Genomic DNA, 24,920 nt, shown 5'->3' on the forward strand with positions numbered 1-24,920 from the left:
ATCAATGTCATTTACACATATCTGAAGAAGTGTAGAAATCATAACCCAGAGTTCCTGAGAGCTAAGAGAATCCACTGGGGAACTGAGCTCTCCGTCATCTACCAAACATCAAAGTATCCCTTTTGGACTAAATGATCCTTTAACTGCTTGCTGACCGCCTCACGCCAATCTACGTCGGCAGAAGGGCTTGTACAGGCCGCGATTGCCTCACAGGGAGGAAGAACGGGGAGGTGCTTGTTATCGGGAGCAGAGATCAGTGACATGTCACATGTAGCCACGCCCCCCACAGTTAGAAACATGCCCCAGGACAGACTTAACCCCTACACTGCCCCCTCACTGTCAGTGTCATTTACACAGGAATCAGTGCATTTGTATTGCACTGATTGCTGTACAAATGACAGTATTCTCAAAAATGTGTCAAAAATGTCCGATGTGTCCGCAATAATGTCGCAGTCATGATAAAAACTGCAGATCATGCCATTACTAGTAAAAAAAAAAAATGATTAATAAAATGAATAAAAATGCCATAAAACTCTCCCCTATTTTGTAAACGCTATAACTTTTGCACAAACCAATCAATAAATGCTTATGGCGATTTTCTTACCAAAAATATGTAGAAGAATACGTATCGGCCTAAACTGAGGAAATTTTTGGGGGATATTTATTATAGCAAATTGTAAAAAATAATGCATTTTTTTTCAAAATTGTCTCTCTTTGTAAGCTCTTTTTGTGGGAAAAAAAGGATTTCAATTTTGTTTGGGAGCCACGTCACATGACCGCGCGATTGTCAGTTAAAGTGACACAGTGCCGAATCGCAAAAAGTGCTCTGGTCAGGAAGGGGGTAAATTCTTCTGGGGCTAAAGTGGTTAAATGGTAGCTCCACTTTTGTGGGGAAAAAAAACATCAAATAAACAAAAATAATATAGCTTATACAAGTTTGAGACAAGTCATATTATAATTGAATGTTATTAAAAATTACCTTTCCTTTTAAATATGCATCTCTGTAATTTTCTAAAAATGCAATCCAATATGAATAACTGGAGGTGTTCTGTACACAGAATGTGTACAGAACGCCCCCAGAAACAAATTCCTGCTTGTGTGATTGGCACACTGAATTTCCGAGAAGTTTGCACTAAGATACTAGTCAGATTTCAGGCATCCCCTGCAACAAAAATTTCAATTTTGGTGAGATACTTTTAATTGGAAATCACAGCTAAAGAGATGCAAGTACAGCAGCTTTCCTCATTAGAGCCATGCAGGTGCACAGCTGATTGATAATAAGGAAACCCTTCCCATTAGGCTCACTTAGCACAGGGGTACAGAGGAACAAACAGTGATTTCTTCAGAATAACAAAAGGTAGGAATCTGCAACACGGTTTGTTCAAATCCTTGCAATGTACATAGATCCCTCAGAGGGGAATGTTTTTTTCTCAACAAAAATTGAGTTACTCTTTAAGCTTGTCAGTGCCGGACATCAGTATAAACCTAGGCTGAGAGTTTCAAAGTCTGGCCATCCTTTCAACAAGAGATTTTGCTAAAAAAAATATATATGTATATAACTAAAAAATCCCATGAGGTTGTTATTGCTAACCCCATTTCCTGCTAAAAACTATAAACCGACAGTGCAGCGTTGTCAACGTTTGCCTTTAATTTGGGATGAATGCAAGTTCTTTATGGGTTTTTAATGTAGTAATGGAAATTTGGTGAATGTATATATAAGTTTCTTTTTCTATAGATAACTCCTGTCTTACTGAGGTCTTTACCTCTTTTTAAGCAAATCAGTTAGACCCCTTTCACACTGAGGCATTTTTCAGGCACTTTTAGTCTAAAAATAGTGCCTGTAAAGCCCCTGAAAAATGTCTCTCCTGCAGTCTCAGTGTGAAAGCCCGAGTGCTTTCACACAAGGCGCTGGCAGGACGTTAAAAAAAACTCCTGCAAGTATCATCTTTGGTGCATTGAAGGAGTGGTGTATACACCGCTCCTGTCCATTGAAATGAATGGACAGCACCCTTGAACCGCTGGCAAAGTGCCGCTGCAGCGGCATTTTACAGGTCACTTTAACCCTTATTAAAAGGGTTAAAAGTGCCCTGCTAGTGGCCAAAAACCTCTGCAAAAATGATGGTACAGCGCTGCTAAAAATAGCAGCATTTTACCGTCAACACCCGCCCGCTCCAGTGTGAAAGCAGCATTAAAACTATCTGAGATGGGTAAAACTTTCCTATACCTATTTTTGAGCAGAGCCATAAAGGTTATGCTTAAACAGCCTATGGGTGTTCACATGAGTTCTGCAGCTAGATCATTTAGGGAATTAGCTGCATTTACTCAGCCACAGATCTTGGGTCATTTATATTTTTGGGCAATTAAAGACAGCATAGAACGCTAAGTGGTGGCTAGATGGACTCTTTGTCAATATACTTATGAGTTATAAGCTGGTGATTTTACATCACACTTAAGAAAAATATTGTATTGTAAGAAGGGCATATAAACCAACATTAGACTGACAATATTTCAATAACTTGGCCTAAGTTGACCTTTGGAATTGTTGGAAGATTACATTTTTATAAAGAATAACTATAGCTTTGTAAAATTATCATTTACCCTCATGCTTCCAATATGCTAGCATCCCTCAAAAGTCGAATGTCTTGTACACATGGTTGGACATTCCGACCACAAAATTCGTCAGATTTTTTCAGATGGATTTTGGCCAAAGCTTGTGTTGCATACACACGGTCGGACAATCAGATCGTTTGGAACGAGTTGACGTTCGTTGCGTACGACGGGACTACGTAGAGGCTAGAAACCAATAGCTTTCGTCTCGTAATTTAATCTGAACATGCGTGCCACTTTGCCGTCAGAATTCTCTACAAACGATCGAAAAAAGTCAGATCGGATCCAGCTCTCAAACTTTTTCCATCGGAATTTCAGACGGAAAAAGAGCCCACACACGATCGGATTTTCCGACAACATAATCCGATCTGACCTTTTCCGGCTGAATTTCCGACCATGTGTACAGGGCATTAGACTCCTCGATATATGCTACCACCAAATTCACACTGTGTGGACAGCTGCCATTGTTCTCCCAGCTATTTCTTCTGTTCTTCTGCATGCAGTATGTTAAAAAAAATACTATTAACTCCTATAGAGAGACCATATGCATCCCAAGGACAATGACTGCATTCTTTGTGCTTTCAGCATTCATATAAGATTTATTTTACATCTTTTGTTGTAGCTCAAATACAGTATGGAGATTATGCCGTAGAGGAGACTGAAACAGAAACGTATGACTACACTGTTGATGGGACTGCACAACAACAGCAGAACATTCAACAACAACAGCAAGTAATACAACAACAGCAAGTAATACAACAACAGCAACAAGGACAAACTGGTAAATTTGAATTGTCTATTGTAATAATATATAATAGATTATAGAAAAAGGACTGTTTAGATAAACTATAAGTAGCACCCTGCTTGATTATTCTTTATATAATGCTTAGATGATATATGGATACACGCACCTTACTTATACCACAAGGCCCAAAGGCCCAATCAAACATGTAGTTTATAAATGAACATTGCTTTATAGTGTCTGTCTATTGTGATTGCTAATACCATATGCAATGCCACAACATCAGACATTGGGGGTTATTTACTAAAGCCAAATCCACTTTGCAATACAAGTGCAAACTACAAGTGCAAAGTGCACTTGGAAGTGCAGTCACTGTAGATCCGAGGGGGACATGCAAGGAAAAAAAAACAGCATTTTAGCTTGCACCTAATTGAATAATAAAATCAGCAGAGCTTCCCCTCATTTCAGATCTACCCTTCAAATTTACAGTGACTGCACTTCCAAGTACACTTTCAGTGCAATTTCAAGTACACTTTGCACTTATAGTTTGCACTTGTAGTGCAAAGTGGATTTGCCTTTTGTAAATAACCCACATTGTCAACAAATAAAAGAGGGTTGAATTAAACATTTTCATTAATATACCATATATAAGGGATAATTTAACTGTAACAACCAAAATATATAGTCTATTGATTTGTTTAATCTTTGTACACATGTGTCAGACAACACTGTATCATAAGGAATATACAGTACTTGTGCTATGGTTCTGTTTTCTGTTGTTTCTTTTTATAAAAAATACAAGGAAATGGCCCTCTAAAATCTTATGGAATTTTTTAGTATTTTCCATACTACAGACCTTATAAAGCACTCATCATACTATATCATGACTGACAATACTGGCAATCAGACATCATTTAATATCCATGCATCTATAAAAGGCACGATGAAAAACTGAACAAGGCAGTTGTTCTTTATTTTTATACTGTAATTATTGAGCACCATTTTTTAAACATCTTTTATTTTTTTACAGTTTCAATAACAGGAGCACCAAGAATATCATTTATCCAAGCGTCTACTAACCTTCCAGTGAAAGGTAGGTATCACAGATTCTAACTTGTTTGGATGTTGGCGATATATGGTGTGTAGACAGTAAATACTTCAATAAGGGTATCTAATTAACAATATACTTTACATCTGTACACATCAATTTAAGGTGTTTCTAAAGACATCATTTATTTACTTCTAATTATGTTTCCCAATTCAAGGGAGAGGATGTTACCTTACTGCTATTTCAGAGGTGGAAATGAAAAATAAATGTATCCCTCACTACATTGTGAATGCCAATTTATTTATTTATTTACAAACATCTTAGATGTAAGAAAGGCAGCTTGCATAGTCAATCGCAAAACAGCGAAAGAGTTTAGCTCCAATAATAAAGGATCCAAAAGAAAGAGTTTTTTTTAGATTTTAGAAAATTAAATATATGGAGACTTAGTAAATGGTCTGGATGGAAAAAACATATACATTCACTATCCAATAACAAGACTGTAGAGAAAGGGCCCCCATCATTTTATGCAGATTTTGTAAATTGTAGGTGTAAAAATGCTTATTATATCTTCCCATACATTTTTGCAGCTTTGAATGTGGCTCATAACAACAGGGTATGCAGCACCTGGGGAAACTTCCACTTCAAGAACTTTGATGGTGATATCTATTACTTCCCGGGTACATGCAATTATGTCTTTGCCTCTCACTGCAAGAGCACCTATGAGGACTTCAACATCCAGATGCGGCGGACTGTTGTAAACAATGTCCCTGTAATTGAGAAGATCAGCATGAAACTCGATGGGCTTATAGTGCAAATAGACCGCAAAACAGTTTCAGTCAATGGCAATATGTAAGTACGTAAGGTTAAGAGCATAACAATAGCCATAGAAGGCTGTGACTACTGTAAGGTCAGCTGCACTGAGGTTCCAGGGCTATCAGCCTGGACACAATTTTTGTAGCTAGTAATCATTTTTGGCCAATAGATGTGTACAAAAATAATGGATATATTGTTTGACAAACTTTATATAATTGTAAAAAATAAATTAGTATTATGTGCCAATGAAAGGATTGTCGAGGTATAGTTGTGGCCTTGATTAAATACTGTATATAACTTTTTTCAATATAAATATCTAGACTTATGTGATGGTTTACTTCAACTGCATTACCACTATAGAATCCTATTACCATTATTTGCAGGTATAGCTATTATTTGGAAAGTACTTACACAAATAAAACTGATGTTTAAAACCAACATGCGCTTTCTTCTCTTGCCAAACTGTAGCATTTCTTATTTTTATGTCACTCTGTTTTTCCTGAATCTTTTCATTAACTATAAGGACAAACTGGATATCTTATGTATAAACTTAAAATCTATTTAGCACTTTATTTAAAATAGCATGATAATCTCCTTCTCAATATTGCCTTAGAATCCAACTGCCCTTCAGTGGTTCAGGAATTCAGATCGAGAAACATGGTGTATACCTCATAGTGACCTCCAAACTTGGCCTGGTCTTCATGTGGAACGATGATGACAGCCTCTTGGTAAGAGAGCAGAAAACGTTTCTCATGTTATTTATTCCTGGTGCTGCCCGTTTTTCTATAACTTTCTTTTCTTTTCTCTTTGGTAGCTGGAACTGGAATCTAAGTATGCCAACACAACCTGCGGACTTTGCGGAGACTTCAATGGTATTTCTATCCACAATGAGTTCATTGCCAATGGTAAGTTTCTCATGTCTTTCTGTAATGAAATTATAATAAACAAAGCATGGGGACATTAAAATATACAGTACATTAAACAAACATTAAACAAACTAAACTATGGCAAAACTGCAAAGCATACTACACATACTAAATCTTAGGTGGATATAAATTAACCATGATGCTATTCTAAAACTTTTTAATAAAGGCAAACCTGTAAAAAGGAGTGTAAATACCTACTTTTCAAGCCACCAACCCCCCCCCCCCCCCCACCCCAAAGTCCATCGAGTGACCAACACTTTCAGATGTGACAATATAGTCTCTGCAGCTTTCCCTATTTATTTCTGCTGACCTCTACATCATTACAGGACACAGTAGTGATAGGCCCAGGAGGACCCAGGAGGCTGATACTCCCAAAAGTATTGGTTTCTCAACAGACTTTGGTAGATGATTAAAATGATCATTTACCCTCGTGATTTATACTAAATAGGGCAGAGATTAGCAGCATAGATGGCAGAAAAGGTAAGTAAGTATACTCTTTTTTGAGAGGCATGCCTTCCTTGATGATCTTTAAGATAGCAAAAAAATTGCCCTAAACAAAACTGTTTCTACTGCATCTAAACCTATCATACCATCTTAAATACAGATTCGGAAACTCACATAATCTCATTACTGGAAATACATGCTATTTTGTAGGTATTCAGATGACAGCAGCTCAGTTTGGAAACCTGCAGAAGTTAGATGGACCCACAGAACAGTGTCATGATGTGACACCTACACCGAAGAGCAACTGCACTGACTTTGTAAGTCATATGTATCACAGCAAATTATAATGACATGTGATGACCATCATCTGCCGAATAGCAATCCTAATGACTCTACATGTGCTTTCCAGGAGAAAATCTGCGAAACTGCCCTTCTTACTGCATCCTTCTCAAGTTGCCATTCTTTGGTGGCTGTAGAGCAATATATTGAAACTTGTGTGCAAGATCTGTGCCGATGTGTAGGCAAAGATACCACTCAGTGTCTGTGTAATACCTTTGCTGAATACTCAAGGCAGTGTGCCCATGCTGGAGGACACCCAGAGAACTGGAGGACAAAAGACCTATGTCGTATGTGTTTTTATTTATCTTTTAAAATTTTTAGAAACAAAGGAAGTAAATAAGTTACATTAATGACCAGTTGCAGTACCATACCTTAAACATGCCATTAAAAGCAATGTGAGCACTGAATGCATCATTTCTATTATTTTCCTACAGCCAAAACTTGTCCTTACAACATGGTATACCAGGAATGTGGATCACCATGCCCGGATACTTGTAGCAACCCAGAAAGAGCAGTTCTTTGTGAGAATCACTGCATGGAAGGCTGCTTTTGTCCTCCAGGTTTGCCTCTTAGTTACCTAACATGATGACCAATAGAGTGAAACAAAAAGTAGAATTGTTCACTGTATATAAAACATAAACCATGCTGTATTCATATCCCTTACAGGAACTGTATTTGATGACATTAACTACTCAGGCTGCGTCCCTCTTGAAACATGCTCCTGTACTTTCAACAGTAATGCCTATGCTGCCGGAACAGCTTATTCAACACCTTGCAGTGCTTGGTAAGTTTACTTGCTGTACAGTTTAAAATGTGCAGGTACTCATAAAGTGAACAGGTAACTCTCCAATTCTAGATAAAGTAAAAGGTTTGCTTTTTAGGTGGCCCTGAAAACAGTCATTACATTAATACATATGTAGTATTCCCCAGTAGAGGAGACTATGTGACTCTTCCATTAAATCACAACAATTTAGCCATTCCTCAGGCCTGAGTGCCTCCATATGGGGGTGAGGGATGGAACATTCTCAGAAAGTTACACATGACTTCAGGGGGCTCTGGCAGCATATCAGATGAGCAACAAGGGAAGAGTACTGACTGCTTGCAGTGCCTCCAGTAAAAGAAGTGTAGGCTGAACAAACTTTCATCAAAATTTAGATATTGCTTTTGTATGATATTACTTATGGTAGAACTGTCTTTGAACAAATAAGGGAAATGACTAGTTTATAGGATACTGTATAAGAGGGGCAACTTTCTTTCTACGGGTTAAAAGGCCAGAAAAAGGAGTTTTGCAGTTATAGACTTTGTATTAAAATATATGCTTTCATTGTACTCCTTTGCACATTTTGAAGGTATCTTTTTTCTTTCTTTTAGGGGGATTTATATAATGATATATATATATATATATATATATATATATATATATATATATATATATATATATAATTGGCATTGTATTGGGAAACATTTTTTGTAGGCTAAGTGTGAACCTAACAATTTAACTGCAACAACTGCATAAGAATAGCTGAGACACTCTTCTGCAATTTAAGTTACTGTAAACAGGCTAACAGGCTGTATGGCACCCTGTGTTGCCAGAAAGTTCAACTATTTCCCTTGCCCGAAGACCATATTAATAGAACATAAAACTAACTCCATAAATATGAGCATTACTAGACATTGAACCCTTATCTCAAGTATTTATGAAACTTTGGCCTGCCAAAGCCCTCTCACCGACTGGGTGGTGTGCACAGCCAATAATAATATAAGCCTGGGCTCAGTTTAATAGTAACAACACCCTACATTTAAACATTGGGTGTTTAAGTGCAAACTCCCCTCTTTGATTAATAGATAGGTGATATTGCTTAAAGGGTTTGTAACACACCACCACCCTGATAGGCTTTGTTCTCAGCTTGGCTCTAATCTTTTTTGAATATTGACTTTGGCTTGGAGAGATAAGAACTGGTTCTTAGAGTTAATCTGCAGTTCTATGCATCTCTATACATTTTGGATAAAGGCCACCTTTAGCCATCAAAGTATTACTTAGCAAGGGATTATATAGTAATCTGGAAAAATTAATGATGAAACAAATGAAAGTGTATTATTAGTAATAATTATAAGTAATAATTGGAAGTGTCTGTGTTTGCCTGCAATGCTGACTCGTTTATGTTAATCTCAATACTGACTGGTTTACATTAAGTATTTAATATATCCCTTCTACAGCATCTTACTCAAGAAAAATATGTATTCAAAAAGGGTTGAATATTTTTCCTAAAATAATAAAATATAATGTGTTATTTACAGGTATAGAATAATAGAATACATACTGTTGTAGCACCCACCTTTTGTGACAGATATAGATATTGATTTTCTAATTCGAAATAAAATTATTAATCATTTTATTTAAATATACTATTTTTTTGTATATGTGATTATCTGCGCACAATCATATTACTAAATAAAGCTGCAAGCATTAAGTAAAAAATAATCACTCACATGTGTATAAAATTTTCATTTCTTTTTTATGCTGCTTAGCTTCTTTAAAGAAGCACACAAAGGAAGTACCTGAGATTTAGTTTGTTGACTACTGTTGACCTTTGTGTTTTATTATCTGTAATTTCCCTACTGCAGGAATCAAACACTCCTTCATGCAATATTTACTTTCAAGCATGAATTTCTGGATCTCACTTAAAAAAAAAAAGTCTGTTTACTTACAAGTTAGCTAGCAAATGCTATTTAAACATTTATGGACTTGTCCATATAATTTACGCTTTTTTGCTATATCAAATGTTTTTTAAAATTTCTAGATGTTTAAAATTTCAAATGTTTTTAAAAATTTCTAGATATCCTAGAAATAAAGTATTTTGGCTTAATCACAAGATTAATTAAGTGTTGTTCATTTTAATAGCATGTGCTCGGGAGGAAAATGGTCATGTAAGAACCTGCCATGCCCAGCCAGTTGTTCCATCGAAGGGGGGGCTCATATTACCACTTATGATCAAACTCATTACAGCATTCATGGTGACTGCAACTATGTCCTTTCAAAGGCAAGTCCATACTGTAGTTACTACATATTTCTGTAAATAATAAATTAATAACTTTTTATGAATATCACATTGACCATTGAAATGAATATTTGAGTCTTGACAAAGTATGTATACCACAATAGCATTCATGGATCAATATATGTTAAAAAAAAATGCAATATTCTGTACAATGTGTAAAATATTCAATTTATATTCCCAAATTCTTCCCATCTCTATAGGCTTGTGATGGCGAGTCTTTCATTGTACTGGCAGAGATGCGTAAATGTGGTTTGACTGAAAGTGAAACTTGCCTCAAGAGTACAACTATCATCCTTAATGGAGGAGAAACTGTAAGTGTCAATTTATATAAATGAATGACAAACATCCCGAATGGTTTTACAGGCAGCTCTAACAGAGTTCTAATGTGATTAAATAGAGTTTTCCTTTATGCAAATACAATAGATTAATTTCTCTGTGACTATAATTATATTCCTATTTTCATACCTCTCCTAACATGAATATATTCTAGTTCTATTATTGCTGTATTTTGACTTATTGATCACCTATTGTTGCCTTATTCTAACAGATTATTGTAATCAAGCCATGCGGCAGTGTCTTTGTCAACAGCGTCTACACTCAACTGCCCGTATCTGCAGGTATGAAACATTGAGAATATTGTTTGCTAGGAAAATATTTGTGGAGCTAGTTAATGCTTTGTAAATTTGTTATACGTGATCTAAAGGTTGCATTTTATTTGGTAGCTAATATCACCATCTTCAGACCTTCCTCATTCTACATCATTGTTCACACCAATCTGGGAGTACAGATCGTGGCTCAACTCACTCCATTCATGCAGGTCTATGTTGCCCTGGACCCAGCTTATAAGGGCCTGACATGCGGTATGTTTAGCACTTTGATGTTTTTACTGCTTTGTAAACCAATGCATATGTTCAATTTTTTTTTAACTGGAAAATTATTTTAGGTCTCTGTGGAAACTTCAATGACAAACAGTCAGATGATTTCCAAACAACCAGCGGTGTAATTGAAGGAACTGCAGCATCCTTTGCCAACACATGGAAAACCCAGGGAACCTGTACAAATGTTAAAAATGTATATGAAGACCCTTGTTCCCTCAGTGTGGAAAATGGTAAGATTTGTTTTCTAAATGGAAACTGTATTTGAAGAGATCACAACATCAGAGCATAGATACATTCTTCCTTAGTTCTTGAACTCATTAAGCTTAATGTTTTGTTCTGATTGGACATTAAAAAGGGTATCATTCCAGTAAAAAAAAAAAAATAATAATAATTTTTACTTAACTTAAAGTGATTGTAAAGAATTCACAGTTTTTTTTGTTTTTTTTTAAATAATAAACATGTCATACAAAGCAGCCCTGATCCTCCTCTTCTCAGGTCCCTCACTGTTGTACCCGGCTCCTCCCACCTAGTGCCCCAATAGCACGCCACTTGCATTGGGGGCACTTATGCAGGCTCGCTCCTGAGCTGGCTCTATGTGTCCATAAGACACATAGAGCATTGCTTAGCTCCATCCCCTCCCTCGAACCCTCCTCATTGGCTGTAATTAAGAGTAACATGAACCAATGGCTCCTGCTACTTTTTCTGTGCTAATGAGGGGGGAGAAAGCCGCTGCTCTTGTGCACATCATTGGATTGAGATCGGTCTCAAATAGGTATAAGGAGGGGGAGCTGAACTCTGAGATTTTATTTTTAGCTTAAAGCAGCATCCCAGTCATTTTTGTGTTTATTAAAAATCAGCAGCTACAAAAGTTTAGCTGTTGACTTTTAATAAATACACATTCACCTGTCTTAGGGTCTCAGGACACCAGTAAGATGTCCCAGAAGATTGCAGGGTGGGAGGGGGAATCACCTAGGTGGTCCATGGGGAAGTGGGAGCGGGGACCTGTCAAAACGAAGTACCCACTCCCCCACAAAAAAATGACATACCAAATGTGGCATGGGGGGGGTGCTTAAAGAAGAACTTCCCCGTTTGGGTGGAGTTCAGCTTTAGTGCATAGAATAGGTGCAAAGTGCATAGGTAAAAAACCTTCAGCCTTTAAAACCAGATCATATTACTATTTGCTTGTACTTAGTATATGTAAAAGATAAAGTATACATATAGACTTGAAAAACACATGGTCATCAAATAATATAAAATAAATCTAATTATTTGTGCTTCCTTACAGAGAAGTATGCCCAACACTGGTGTGGTCTTATTTCTGACCCAACTGGACCATTTGCTTCCTGCCATCTTACTATTAATCCCAATGTTTACAAACAAGTAAGTAAAAAGGACATTTTTACCATGGATTGTCTATAGCACGTATCATATATTCTAATAGTGGACATATTACAATTCTGATTAAAGTATTATACTATACCTACCACCTCAAAGACAGTTTAATGTGACATAAGTCAAGGTTTCTTTAGAGATTATATCTTTAAATAAATGCATTAAGCAATAGTAACAGATGTATAAAACATGCTATTTATACTGTCCAAGACTGTAAAACTGAGAGTGTCCAATCAATTCCCATCTACACTTTCTTTTATGAACCTCCGTCTATCTAGAGGTATGTTATTCAGGCCTCTCATAACAAATTAATAATAGTTTACTTTGGAAAAGTATAATTATTTTTTAGAATAGTTTGAATGTAATTATCTGTGTTTCATATTAGAACTGCATGTTTGACACCTGCAACTGTGAAAAAAGTGAGGAGTGCATGTGCGCCTCTCTCTCTTCCTATGTCCGGGCCTGTGCTACTAAAGGAATCATACTGACTGGATGGAGAGAAAACGTGTGCAGTAAGTGCTTTCTTAATGCAATCTGTCTAATATGTTAAATTCTACACATAACCTTATTATTAAAACACCCAAATTATTTTTTTTTCAGTTCTTGATCCACCCCCTTCTAGAACTTTTTACACATCTTTCTAATGCTTGTTTTTTTTTTTTTTTTTTTTTATAAATATTATAAATTTTACTGATTTATTTTTTTACACAGCTAAATACATGCATACATGCCCCAAATCACTGAACTACACCTACTCCACCAGTACATGCCAGCCAACCTGCCGTTCTCTCAGTGAACCTGATGTCACCTGCAGCATTAAATTCACACCTGTTGATGGCTGCACCTGTGCCAAAGGATTTTACATGGATGACAGTGGCAAATGTGTACCTGCTGCTGCCTGCCCATGTTACTACAAGGGATCTGCTGTGCCTTCTGGAGAAGTTGTCCATGATAACGGCATTATGTGGTGAGTGTGGATATTGATTCTAAGTTCTATGTTATCTACTATACAGATTTCAGGAACAGCTGAAAAGACTATCATCAAGTTGTTATGTTTCCCATTATTCAGCTGCCCTACAATACTTACCATATTTATCTATATGATAATAATCTGCTAACATATGATACTTACTAATATTTTTACATCTATGAGATGAAACCACTCACTTGTTCTTTGCTGGTACATATGACTTTTAATATCAAATATTAGATTTGCATTAATACTTTTGTTGTACTTTTTCATTTATAGCACTTGCACCCAGGGGAAATTAAGCTGTATTGGAAATGTTGAACCAGGTAATGTTCATATACATTAAAAAAAGTACATAGTTACATAGTTAGTAAGGTTGGATAAAGACACCAGTCCATCAAGTTCAACCTGAGTGAATGTCTGCAATTGTCCCTATCCCTGTATATTGTGTCTCATTAAGATGCTCATCTATCATATTATTATTACTTTATCATGCCGCCAATTTATGCAACGCTCCACATCATACATTGCACACTCACATCAGTCCCTACCCTCAAGGAGCCCACAATCCAAGGTCCCTAACTCACATTCATATACTAGGACCAATTTTTTGGACAGAAGCCAATTAACTTACCAGCATGTCTAACATATTATATTTATAATAGTACTAAAAGTATACCAGGCAGCCTTCCCCACTTGTCTTAACTTAATTTTCAGCCCTTCTGAAAAGTCTTTGCTACTTTACTCTGCCCCCCCCCCCCCCACTCCTGTACTCTGATTCCTGCATTCCCCTGATTGTTAAACATCTCCGTTTCCACAGGGGACTCCCACTAAGCCTTGAGATGTGCAGTCATAACTCACACAAAGATCAGTGCCTTTCATGACTCCTCTCTAGTTTGCAAATACCCCTCCATTTTTTAATATGTTTTTGTTATGTCTACCTCACAAATGCATTGGCCTGCTGTTACTCTTGATTCAGACCTCACATCCAGGAAATGTTTGAGTCTTTCAGATTGTACTAACTTGTACAACATCTATATTATTTCTTTCCAAATTCAAAAAGCTAACAGAGATCTACCCTATGGCCTAATATTGTTTTGTCCAATGTTTTGTTCAGCCAAAGATCTTGTCTTTCTCTACCAAGACTCTAGTTTCTTCATTAAGCTGGTTCAAGCAAGGGCATTTGCTTCTCCCATGTCATTGTTTATATACTGTATATACTGTATATTGTCTAAATTGTTTAATATACTAAATGTATCATGTATTGCTTTGTGCTGTGTAAAAGGAATAATAATCATATTTTTTGCCCAATCTCAGATCATATAGAGCACTTCTTTTATACTTAATGTACCATTTTACTATTCTGTAATACAGTATAAAATAATATATTATATAACAATATATTGCAATATTTGTAATATAGATATACATAATTTTTGCATTGTCTTCTCAGCCTGCAAATCTCCAATGGTTTACTTTGACTGCAAGAATGCCACAGCTGGCACCAAAGGTTCAGAGTGCCAGAAAAGCTGTCAGACTTTGGATATGGCTTGTGTAAGTCTTTCAATCCCTGCACGGGAACATATGGGAAGAAAGTAAAAATGACTAAATGATCTAAATGTATCTTAAAACGTGAATTTCCTCTATCCTAATTGTTATTTGATATTTATTTTATACAGTATAGTGCCAAATGTGTCTCTGGCTGTGTGTGCCCTGCTGGTCTGGTTGCAGATGGAAAAGGAGGTTGCATTAAAGAAGCTGACTGTCCATGTGTTCACAATGACGCTACCTACCAGCCAGGGGAACAAATTAAAATGAAATGCAACACCTGGTATGAAAAATGAATGCTAGTATGCAAAGTAAGCTTCATTCAATATTCAGCTGGCTGAACAAATCTAATTTCTCTCTTTATTTTTCTACATAGCACTTGTAAGAATAGGATGTGGCAATGTACCAAAAACCCATGTCTGGCTACATGTGCTGTGTATGGAGATGGACACTACATTACCTTTGATGGTAAACGCTACAGCTTTAGTGGAGACTGCGAATACATACTTGCCCAGGTAAAGTGATCTCCAAGACATCTATATTATTATTAATACTATTTTTATTTATTACTTGCATTTTTTTATTTATTAATAAAACTATATGTACATCTATTTTTTTTTTTTTGGGTGGAGTGAGAAAGTTAGGTTTTTAATGCTATCTGGGGCTCTGTTGCAGATCTCCAAGACATCTATATTATTATTATTATTTTTATTATTATTATTATCATCACTATTTTTATTTATTACTCGTATTTTTTTTGTTTTGTTTATTAATAAAACTATACGTGCATCAAATTTTTATTTTTTTTGGGATGGAGTGAAAAAGTTAGAATCCCTGTCATGTTTTTAATGCTATCTGGGGCTCTGTTACAGAAATTTCCTCTTACGTTGCACTTTGTAAATATGGGTTTACCAGGCAGGAAGTGAGGTAAACAGCAACAGAAACAAGAATAATTTTTTGCTTTTTTTTCATAGAGCAGGAAAAAAGTTAGAACCACCACCATCAGCCTTTTATTGCTGTCTGTGCCCCTGTTAGAAATTGTTCCTCTCTGGTAAAATTGTTGGCACATTGGCAGAAGGAGAGAGAAAATCTCTTTAAAAGAACCCTGTATAGCAGGGGAAAAAAAACAATAGGGAAAATAACCCAAAAAACACTACTCTACAAAAAAAATTGTATAAACATACAAATGTTTTACATTTTAAAAAGAAATGATGAATGTGGGGGCATCTTATATGCAAAATACATTAAATCCAAATTATGCAAGTCTATTCCAAACATTCCCTTTTCTTGCTGCATAAGCTGCTACTGGCTAGCAAACGTCAAGCTAATTTCAGTAGACATTCCTACAACTAATGTAACTGGAAAGTCTCCAGCAAATTCTGCTCCATTTTTCAACTGCTCATTGCTTTACAAAAAAGTATTATTTTAATACTGGTCAAGGATGCCCAAGCTATGATTTACTGAAATATCCTGAGACCCTCAAAATGCAAAATACAGTGGTGTGAAAAAGTGTTTGCCCCCTTCCTCATTTCCTGTTCCTTTGCATGTTTGTCACACTTAAGTGTTTCGGAACATCAAACCAATTTAAACAATAGTCAAGGACAACACAAGTAAACACAAAATGCAATTTGTAAATGAAGGTGTTTATTATTAGAGGTGAAAAAAAATCCAAACCATCATGGCCCTGTGTGAAAAAGTGATTGCCCCCTAAACCTAATAACTGGTTGGGCCACCCTTAGCAGCAACAACTGCAACCAAGCGTTTGCGATAACGTGCAATGAGGCTTTTACAGCGTCCTGGAGGAATTTTGGCCCACTCATCTTTGCAGAATTGTCCTAATTCAGTTACATTAGAGGGTTTTCGAGCATTAACGGCCTTTTTAAGGTCATACCACAACATCTCAATAGGATTCAGGCCAGGACTTTGGCTAGGCCACTCCAAAGTCTTCATTTTGTTTTTCTTCAGCCATTCGGTGGTGGACTTGCTGGTGTGTTTAGGATCATTGTCCTGCTGCAGAACCCAAGTTCGTTTCAGCTTGAGTACACGAACAGATGGTCGGACATTCTCCTTCAGGATCTCTTGGTAGACAGCAGAATTCATAGTTCCTTTTATTACGGCAAGTCTTCCAGGTCCTGAAGCAGCAAAACAGCCCCAGACCATCACACTACCACCACCATATTTTACTGTTGGTATAATGTTCTTTTTATGAAATGCAGTGTTCCTTCTACGCCAGATATACTTGGACACACACCTTCCAAAGAGTTCCACTTTTGTCTCATCGGTCCACAGAATGTTGTCCCAAAAGTCTTGGGGATCATCAAGATGTGTTGTGGAGAAATTGAGACGAGCTTTGATGTTCTTTTTGCTCAGCAGTGGTTTTCTCCTTGGAACTCTGCCATGCAGGCCATTTTTGACCAGTCTTTTCCTGATGGTGAAGGCATGAACGCTGACCTTAACTGAGGCAAGTGAGGCCTGCAGTTCCTTGGATGTTGTTGTGGGGTCTTTTGTGACCTCTTGGATGAGTCGTCACTGCGTTCTTGGGGTAATTTTGGGCGGCCGGCCACTCCTGGGAAGGTTCACCACTGTTCCATGTCTTCGCCATTTGTGGATAATGGCTCTCACTGTGGTTCGCTGGATTCCCAAAGCTTTGGAAATGGCTTTATAACCCTTTCCATACTGATAGATCTCAATTACTTTCTTTCTCAATTGTTCCTGAATTTCTTTGGGTCTCGGCATGATGTGTAGCTTTTAAGGATCTTCTGGTGGACCTTACTGTGTCAAGTAGCTCCTATTTAAGTGATGCCTTGATTGTGAACAGGTGTGGCAATAATCAGGCCTGGGTGTGGCTAGAGAAATTGAACTCAGGTGTGGACAACCACAGTTATAGTATGTTTTAACAAGGGGGGCAATCACTTTTTCACACAGGGCCATGATGGTTTGGATTTTTTTTCCCCTTTAATAATAAACACCTTCATTTACAAATTGCATTTTGTGTTTACTTGTGTTGTCCTTGACTATTGTTTAAATTGGTTTGATGTTCCGAAACACTTAAGTGTGACAAACATGCAAAGGAACAGGAAATGAGGAAGGGGGCAAACACTTTTTCACACCACTGTACATTCTTGGAGCACAGTTGGATATCTGACTCCAAAGGTTGGTCAAAAAGGAACTCAACTTTATCAGAGCACCACAAACTGAAAATGATATTTAATACATTTTTATATGCAAATAAAACTCACCCACCCATCCATGTCTCAATGCTATGCAAATAAAACTCACCCACCCATCCACGTCTCAATGATATGCAAATAAAACTCACCCACCCATCCATGTCTCAATGATTTTATTTATTTTTGTTGAGAAATCACTTTGAAAAACACCCCCTAGCATTTCTAGCCTCAGTCATCTTGAGTAAGGGCAGATGATTCATGTAGCATTAACTTCTTGTAATCCATGTGAACTTAGCTCAGGCATGTACGCAGGAAGGTGTGTTTAGATGAGAAAAAAACCTCCTCCCCTCTTCTACATGAAAGAAAACAAAATGACTATGAGGAATCATGGGATGTATAACATCATTTTGGCCTAGGCCAGAAACCAGGAAGCACCTGAAAAAGTTTAAGAAGATAATATACCTTCCTGTCTATTAACTAATGGTAGCAGCATAAGGATAAAAACTAGTTAATGCTGATTGAGAGAGTTTAGTTCCACGTTAACTTTAAAAACATTATGCATAATGATACTTGTAGGTTTATTGTTGTCTTGTTCCATTCTTCCCTATTGCATTTTAGGACCACTGTGGCCAGGCCGCAAACAGCAGCACCTTCCGTGTCATCACTGAGAACATCCCATGTGGCACCACTGGAACAACATGCTCGAAGAGTATTAAAGTCTTCATGGGGGTAAAAGACTTATTATCACATTGCATAAATAATTAATCAATATCAAAATATCAGTAATGTAATAAAAGTATTTATTATAATTCTGTCTTTTTACTCTCTGACATGCCTATAATTCCATTCACAGAACTATGAACTTATTCTTACCGAAGAGCACATTGAAGTGGTGGAAAGGGGTATTGGAGGAGTTGTTCCCTACAAGGTCCGACACATGGGTATCTACCTCATCATTGAGGCTGACAATGGGCTCATCCTGATGTGGGACAGAAAGACAAGCATATTTATCAAGCTGAGCAAAGAGTTTGAGGTAAAACATCAAGTTCTACAGTATTATTGCAAAAGTGTACAAAAAGTGGAAATTACCAATAGTAATTTGTTGCAAACAGAAATAATTTCACTCGATATTTGATACAAAGTAAAGCTGAACTCCAGACAAACTGAAATAGGAGGAAAATTGAGTTGTATTTCTGTCCATCCAGTCCCGAGGTTTACCCAGATCTGCCACACAGCATATCCTTGCCTGGCATGGCAGACAACCTAATAATTAATTTGCTGTAGTTCAGTAACATTTACAGGTCTTGTTCCTCCCCCAGCCTGTGAGTGGACAGTGAAAAGAAACAGCAAACTGATGAGCTGAGCTTTGCTTTTTCCTCCTATCAGCATGTTTCTTGTTATCACATGAACACTGCAGCATAGCTTATAAGATCATTGTGATGGTTTTTCCCAGTCCAAGCTCTGCTGTATAGGGACTTGTATCAAGTCAAATTCAAGTACTTGCATTGCTTGCATTTAACAACTGCATTTAATGTTTGTTTTAATAAATACAGAGATGTATTATTTGTGTCTTTTATATCTGCCTGTTTAAGCATTAAGGGTTCCTTTAATTTCTGTAATCTTTAAACTGAATTTCAGCTTATTTAGGCAAAAATAGTCAATGGTTATTATAACCGTCATTTATCTCTTAATGCAATACTATGATGAACTGAGTACTGATGCTTTCGTTGCTCACAGGGCAAGGTTTGTGGTCTGTGTGGTAATTATGATGGAAATGGAAACAATGACTTTACAACAAGGAGCCAATCTGTGGTTGGAGATGTTGCTGAGTTTGGCAATAGCTGGAAAATCGCTCAGTCATGCCCAGATGCCAGTGTACCCAAAGATTCCTGCACTGCCAACCCATACAGAAAATCCTGGGCACAGAAACAATGTAGCATCATCAATAGTCCAGTCTTCTCTGCTTGCCATGCTCAGGTGCGGATAACAATTATATTACTTTTTACTCTTTTCAGATACAAAATATATACAATGTGATAAGGTCACAGATGGCTAGATTTATTTCTGCTAATAGTATCACAGTATACAAATAATATTTGCTTCCCCCTCGTCTTTATCGCCTCATTTCTGTTTTATTTTTTGAATTGCCACTCGCCACCCCCCTTGATCCTGAATTTCCTCCACTAACATATTGTACCTGCTTTATACATATTACACTTACATTATTAAGTGCACTTTTACTCTGGAATCTATTGTTCCACTCTTTCATACTTTTTTGAATAAGTACCCTAATGGTTGTTTGTGTTGTCTTGCTTCGTGGTTGGTTTGCGCAAAAGTTATAGCGTCTACAAAATAGGGGATTTGTCATTTTTATTATTTATTTATTTCTTTATTACTAATGGCGGCGATCTGCATTTTTTATCGTGACTGTGACATTGCGGCAGACAGATCTGACACTTTTGACACTATTTTAGGATCATTCACATTTATAAAGTGACCTGTGCTATAAAAAATGCACTGATTACTGCATATATTTGACTGTCAGGGAAGGGGTTAACACTAGGGGGTGCTTAAGGGGTTACATTTGTGTACTAGGGAGTGATTCTAACAGTTGGGGGGGGAACTGATGAGGGGGGGGGATCGGTGTTCCTCTGTACAAGAAACATACGATCAGTTCTCCTCTCCCCTGACAGGACGTGGATCTGTGTGTTTATACACACAGATCCACATCCCTGCTCTGTTACCAGGCAATCGCGGGTGCCTCAGAATTTGTACAAACTTTTCAGTGGATTTTTGTACAAAGGGCATCAGCCGTGAACTTGCATACACATGGCAGGACTTTTTCAGCCAACTTTCACCAAATCACGTGGTTTGTCTGCTATTTACCGCCACCTTTGGTCAACTTCTGTACTGTTGTCTGATCTTTTGCATTGGTACTTTGTACAAAAGTCCTATGGTTTTCTGTACACACGATCGCACTTTGCTCCATTGGACTTTTTTTGCCAGAAAGTTTGTCCATTCGCACAGCCAACAAAAGTCTGATGAAAACTGAAAAAGTTTGTGCGATGGAGCGTACACACGGTCGGATGTTGCCTTAAAACAGCTAATTTGCATGTTTGTTGTCAAAAAGTCCGATCGTGTGTGTGGGCCTTTAGACCTGCTTCTAAACTGCATCATTCTGTTTAGGCTTCTTTTGTATTCCTATTGACTTGTTCCTAAAGTAAGTTAAGCATAATAGTTAGAAAAACTGTCTATACTTCATTTTGACAGGTTGATCCATCCAAATACTATGATGCTTGTGTGGCTGATGCTTGTGCTTGTGACTCTGGTGGGGACTGTGAATGCTTCTGTACCGCCGTTGCTGCTTATGCCCAGGCCTGCGGAGAAACCGGAATCTGCGTTTCTTGGAGAACACCCAGCATCTGCCGTGAGTATCATATTCCTATCATGATATGAGATATCCTATCCCTCTTATGCTGCACTCACCATGTAAATAATACTTTTCCTAGTAAAATAGTATTATACTCCTCTAAATAAAATAATGTCCTTTTTTTACCAGCTCTCTTCTGTGATTACTACAACCCTGAAGGAGAATGTGAGTGGCACTACAAGCCATGTGGTGCACCTTGTCTAAAGACCTGTAAGAACCCCAGTGGAAAATGTTTACATGAGCTTGCAGGTTTGGAAGGTAAGGCCATCATGCCATACACATCCATGGCATTACAGTATTATCATCTCTTGCATGAGCTTTTATTTATTTGTCTTATTAATGCTTTTTATTGCTTGTTATCAGACTTAGAATAATGGAAAATTTGTAGTCACATATAGAAAGAATACTAGCTAAAAGAAGAGCTGTACAAATACTATTATTTTCAGTTTAGGAATGCAATTTTTGTATAAAGTAGAGTAGTTGATATTTGTCAGTGACTATCCATAGATCGAATGGGTCTCCAGAAACTCAAAGGCACAGATAATTATTTCTAAATCAGGACCACTGCATATAAGATCCAATTTTATTGTTTATGCATTCTTTAATTGTCATTTTCAAGAAATTAATTATTACAATGTGCCTGAAGAATAATAATGGGGTAAAAAATAAGCAGAGCATATATGCTTTATGTTTGACATGTGTGTTCACATTGGACATACATGTAAGCAATCACATTTATCATCAGTATAAAGTGTCACACATTTGTAATAATGCTTTGTTGAGTAGGGAGTTCACAGTATTGTCCAAGGACAGTCTACTTTCTCAATAAGTCCAGAATGGCAATGATAAGGTGACACACAATATCTCATATAGAAGAGAATCAGCAGTAAGGTTCCCAGTAGGTAATAATCAAGAGGCCACAGTGAGGAAAAAAAGGGGTGATATTGGCTTATTGTAAAGGGTAAATTACAATTACAGGGGGATAAGAGGATACTAATACGGGAGATATGGTTGAGGTCAGAGGGTATGCCAGACGGAGGTTGCCACTATCCCACCTTCTATCCTAACCCTTTTTATTGTTTTTACAAAAAAAGTGCAGTTATGGACAAACAGGGTTAGGCCTCATTAGTGTCTTGCTACAATGTAATCACTTTGTATGTTTGCCAACATGTTTTTGACAAAGAAAAATGTTTGCCAAAAGATAACTTTTTTATTTTTAACCCTAATCAGGATGTTACCCTAGCTGTCCATCTGCTAAACCATTCTTTGATGAAGATGAAATGGAATGTGTAGCTCAGTGTGGTTGCTATGATGATGAAGGAAATCATATCAGAGTTGGGCAAACTGTACCCTCTACTGAAAACTGCCAGACATGGTAAGCATTCTATAAGGCACATCAGACATAACAAAGCATGCTCAGCTTGCTGCTAATTAGAGAAATGTCATTTTGCCAAAAATGTACACTTTCACAAAAACCAATGTGTATATGCATTACATGGCCAAATATTTGTGGGCACCTGACTATAAAACTTATAGGAGCTTGCTGGACATCCCATTCCAAAACCATAGACATAATATGGAATTGCACACTCCATTTGCAACTGTCTCCACTTTTCTGGGAAGGTTTTCTCAAGTACTCATGTTGGACAAGACATCCTGGCTGGCATGGTATCATTATTCCAATTCATCCCAAAGATGCTCAGTAGAGTTGAGGTCAGGGCTCTGCAAAGGTAAATACAGTGCCTCCACACTAAACACAACAAACCTAACAAAAAACTCTATCTGGCTGACTTTCTTCACAGGGGCACAGTGACGATGGAACAGAAAAGGGCCTTACCTAAACTGTTGCCGCGAGATATAAAGTGCTTAATTATTTAAAATATCTTTGCATGCTGTAACATTAACAGTACCTTTCACTGGAACTCAATAATTTGGTGAGGGTTCGCATACCTTTGTCCATATATTGTGTCAGTAACCAGCAGCAACTCTTTAGGCATTATCTGAACCTACAGAATAGCCTTGACAACAATTGCTTGTGTTAGTTAGCTTCTTTCAGAACACTCATAGAGGAAAATTACTGGTATTTTTTGGCAATTGCCTTTAATATATATATATATATATATATATATATATATATATATATATATATATATATAGGCTTACTATTTAAAACTTGCATTTATGTCCAACAATACAGATGTAATTTAATCTTAAATTTTACCTTTTCAGTGTATGCAGCTTGTCTGGAGTGGAGTGTAAATACCAGAGAGAAGGTAAATACAACACATTTTTTTTATTTTTTTTTATGAGAATAACAGTGGTAGAAATAGTATGTAGTAGTAGTAAGAATAAGTAGCCCAGATCACCCAGATCTTGGCAATCAGTGATATGATGGGTTGATAGTTTCAGCATCTGGTAAGGTAAGTATAACCCATTTGGAGGTAACTTTCTGTTAGTGATTAGCCAAAAGTGTAAGTATAGCTCAAACTTTTTACATAGAGAGCAAGAGTTTTCCCGATAGGAATTGGTTCAGTTGGAAATATTTAGAAAACATGTTCTATTTCTAGGTCCGTCAGAATTTTCAAAAAAAAAAGTCAGATGAGTCATACACACGATCGGAATATATGATGAAAAGCTTCCGTCTGACTTTTTCTTTCAGACATTCCTCTCGTGTGTACAGGGCATTATAGTAGCAAGCAGATGTTTAATACTGTTAAAAAATATAGAAATTTGTTCTAAAAAATTGGATATGAAATAAGCAACTAACCATATTTTAATTGTCACTCAGTAGTTACATAGTTGCATAGATAGTCAGGTTGAAAAAGGACACCAGTCCATCCAGCTCAAGCAAAAAAATAATAATCATACAATCTCATATACACAATCCTATACCCATAGTTGATCCAGAGGAAGGCAAAAAACCCCAGCAAAGCATGATTCAATTTGCTTACAGCAGGGGAAAAAAATCCTTCCTGATCCCTGAGAGGCAATTGGATGTTCCCTGGATCAACTTTACCTCTAAATGTTAGTACCTAGTTATATTATGTACATTTAGGAAAGAATTCAGGCCTTTTTTACATCTACTGTGCTGGCCAGAACCACCTCTGGAGGGAGTCTATTCGACATTTTCACGGCTCTTACTGTGAAGAAACCTTTCCCTATTTTCTAGTTAGGATTACAATAACAAAGAAAGGAACGACTATGAAACTGATCCTAGACAAAGCTAAAATGTAATAGTAATGTATCACTTTTGTTGAGAAATAATGCTAGGGCCATATGTTAGGAGTGTTCAGCCATCTAAAGCCCACAAAAATCTATTGAACTGGTCAGAACTGCTTTTGTGTTAGTATTTAAGCTTTTAGAGGGCACTAAAAAAAGATGATGATGATGGTAATGCTAATATTAATAATTATTATTATTACTAGTAGTAGTAGTACCAAAAGAAGTAGCTGTATTTTTAGATTACTAATCTTAAATTATAGATATGCATGGAAAATAAAATCGATCTGCAAAGGGCTGCATACTCCAGTGTCTTATAATAGGCACATTCACAT

The 24,920-nt window shown here is 36.9% G+C and overlaps 1 protein-coding gene across 7 annotated transcripts in view; it reads left to right on the top strand.

Moving 5' to 3' along the window:
- The window catches only part of LOC143935861 (mucin-5B-like), a 63,634-nt gene that overhangs the window by 1,877 nt on the left and 36,837 nt on the right, over positions 1–24,920 (top strand). For all 7 annotated transcript variants that reach the window (XM_077460002.1, XM_077460018.1, XM_077460037.1 and 4 more), the window contains exons 2-29: positions 3,230–3,388; positions 4,380–4,442; positions 4,985–5,246; positions 5,824–5,938; positions 6,025–6,115; positions 6,791–6,897; positions 6,990–7,206; positions 7,354–7,479; positions 7,586–7,703; positions 9,822–9,960; positions 10,179–10,289; positions 10,526–10,595; positions 10,701–10,838; positions 10,922–11,086; positions 12,142–12,236; positions 12,634–12,760; positions 12,960–13,215; positions 13,498–13,544; positions 14,672–14,772; positions 14,898–15,049; positions 15,143–15,281; positions 18,555–18,665; positions 18,790–18,969; positions 19,674–19,913; positions 21,207–21,363; positions 21,496–21,624; positions 22,597–22,741; positions 23,596–23,639. In XM_077460002.1, the coding sequence (XP_077316128.1) occupies positions 3,230–3,388; positions 4,380–4,442; positions 4,985–5,246; positions 5,824–5,938; positions 6,025–6,115; positions 6,791–6,897; positions 6,990–7,206; positions 7,354–7,479; positions 7,586–7,703; positions 9,822–9,960; positions 10,179–10,289; positions 10,526–10,595; positions 10,701–10,838; positions 10,922–11,086; positions 12,142–12,236; positions 12,634–12,760; positions 12,960–13,215; positions 13,498–13,544; positions 14,672–14,772; positions 14,898–15,049; positions 15,143–15,281; positions 18,555–18,665; positions 18,790–18,969; positions 19,674–19,913; positions 21,207–21,363; positions 21,496–21,624; positions 22,597–22,741; positions 23,596–23,639 (3,804 nt within the window). The remainder of the gene's footprint in view (positions 1–3,229; positions 3,389–4,379; positions 4,443–4,984; positions 5,247–5,823; positions 5,939–6,024; positions 6,116–6,790; positions 6,898–6,989; positions 7,207–7,353; positions 7,480–7,585; positions 7,704–9,821; positions 9,961–10,178; positions 10,290–10,525; positions 10,596–10,700; positions 10,839–10,921; positions 11,087–12,141; positions 12,237–12,633; positions 12,761–12,959; positions 13,216–13,497; positions 13,545–14,671; positions 14,773–14,897; positions 15,050–15,142; positions 15,282–18,554; positions 18,666–18,789; positions 18,970–19,673; positions 19,914–21,206; positions 21,364–21,495; positions 21,625–22,596; positions 22,742–23,595; positions 23,640–24,920) is intronic.

The sequence above is a fragment of the Lithobates pipiens genome, unplaced genomic scaffold, assembly GCF_037356315.1.
Source record: "Lithobates pipiens isolate NorthernLeopardFrog02 unplaced genomic scaffold, aLitPip1_a1.2 Scaffold_10, whole genome shotgun sequence".
Lineage (NCBI taxonomy): Eukaryota > Metazoa > Chordata > Amphibia > Anura > Ranidae > Lithobates > Lithobates pipiens.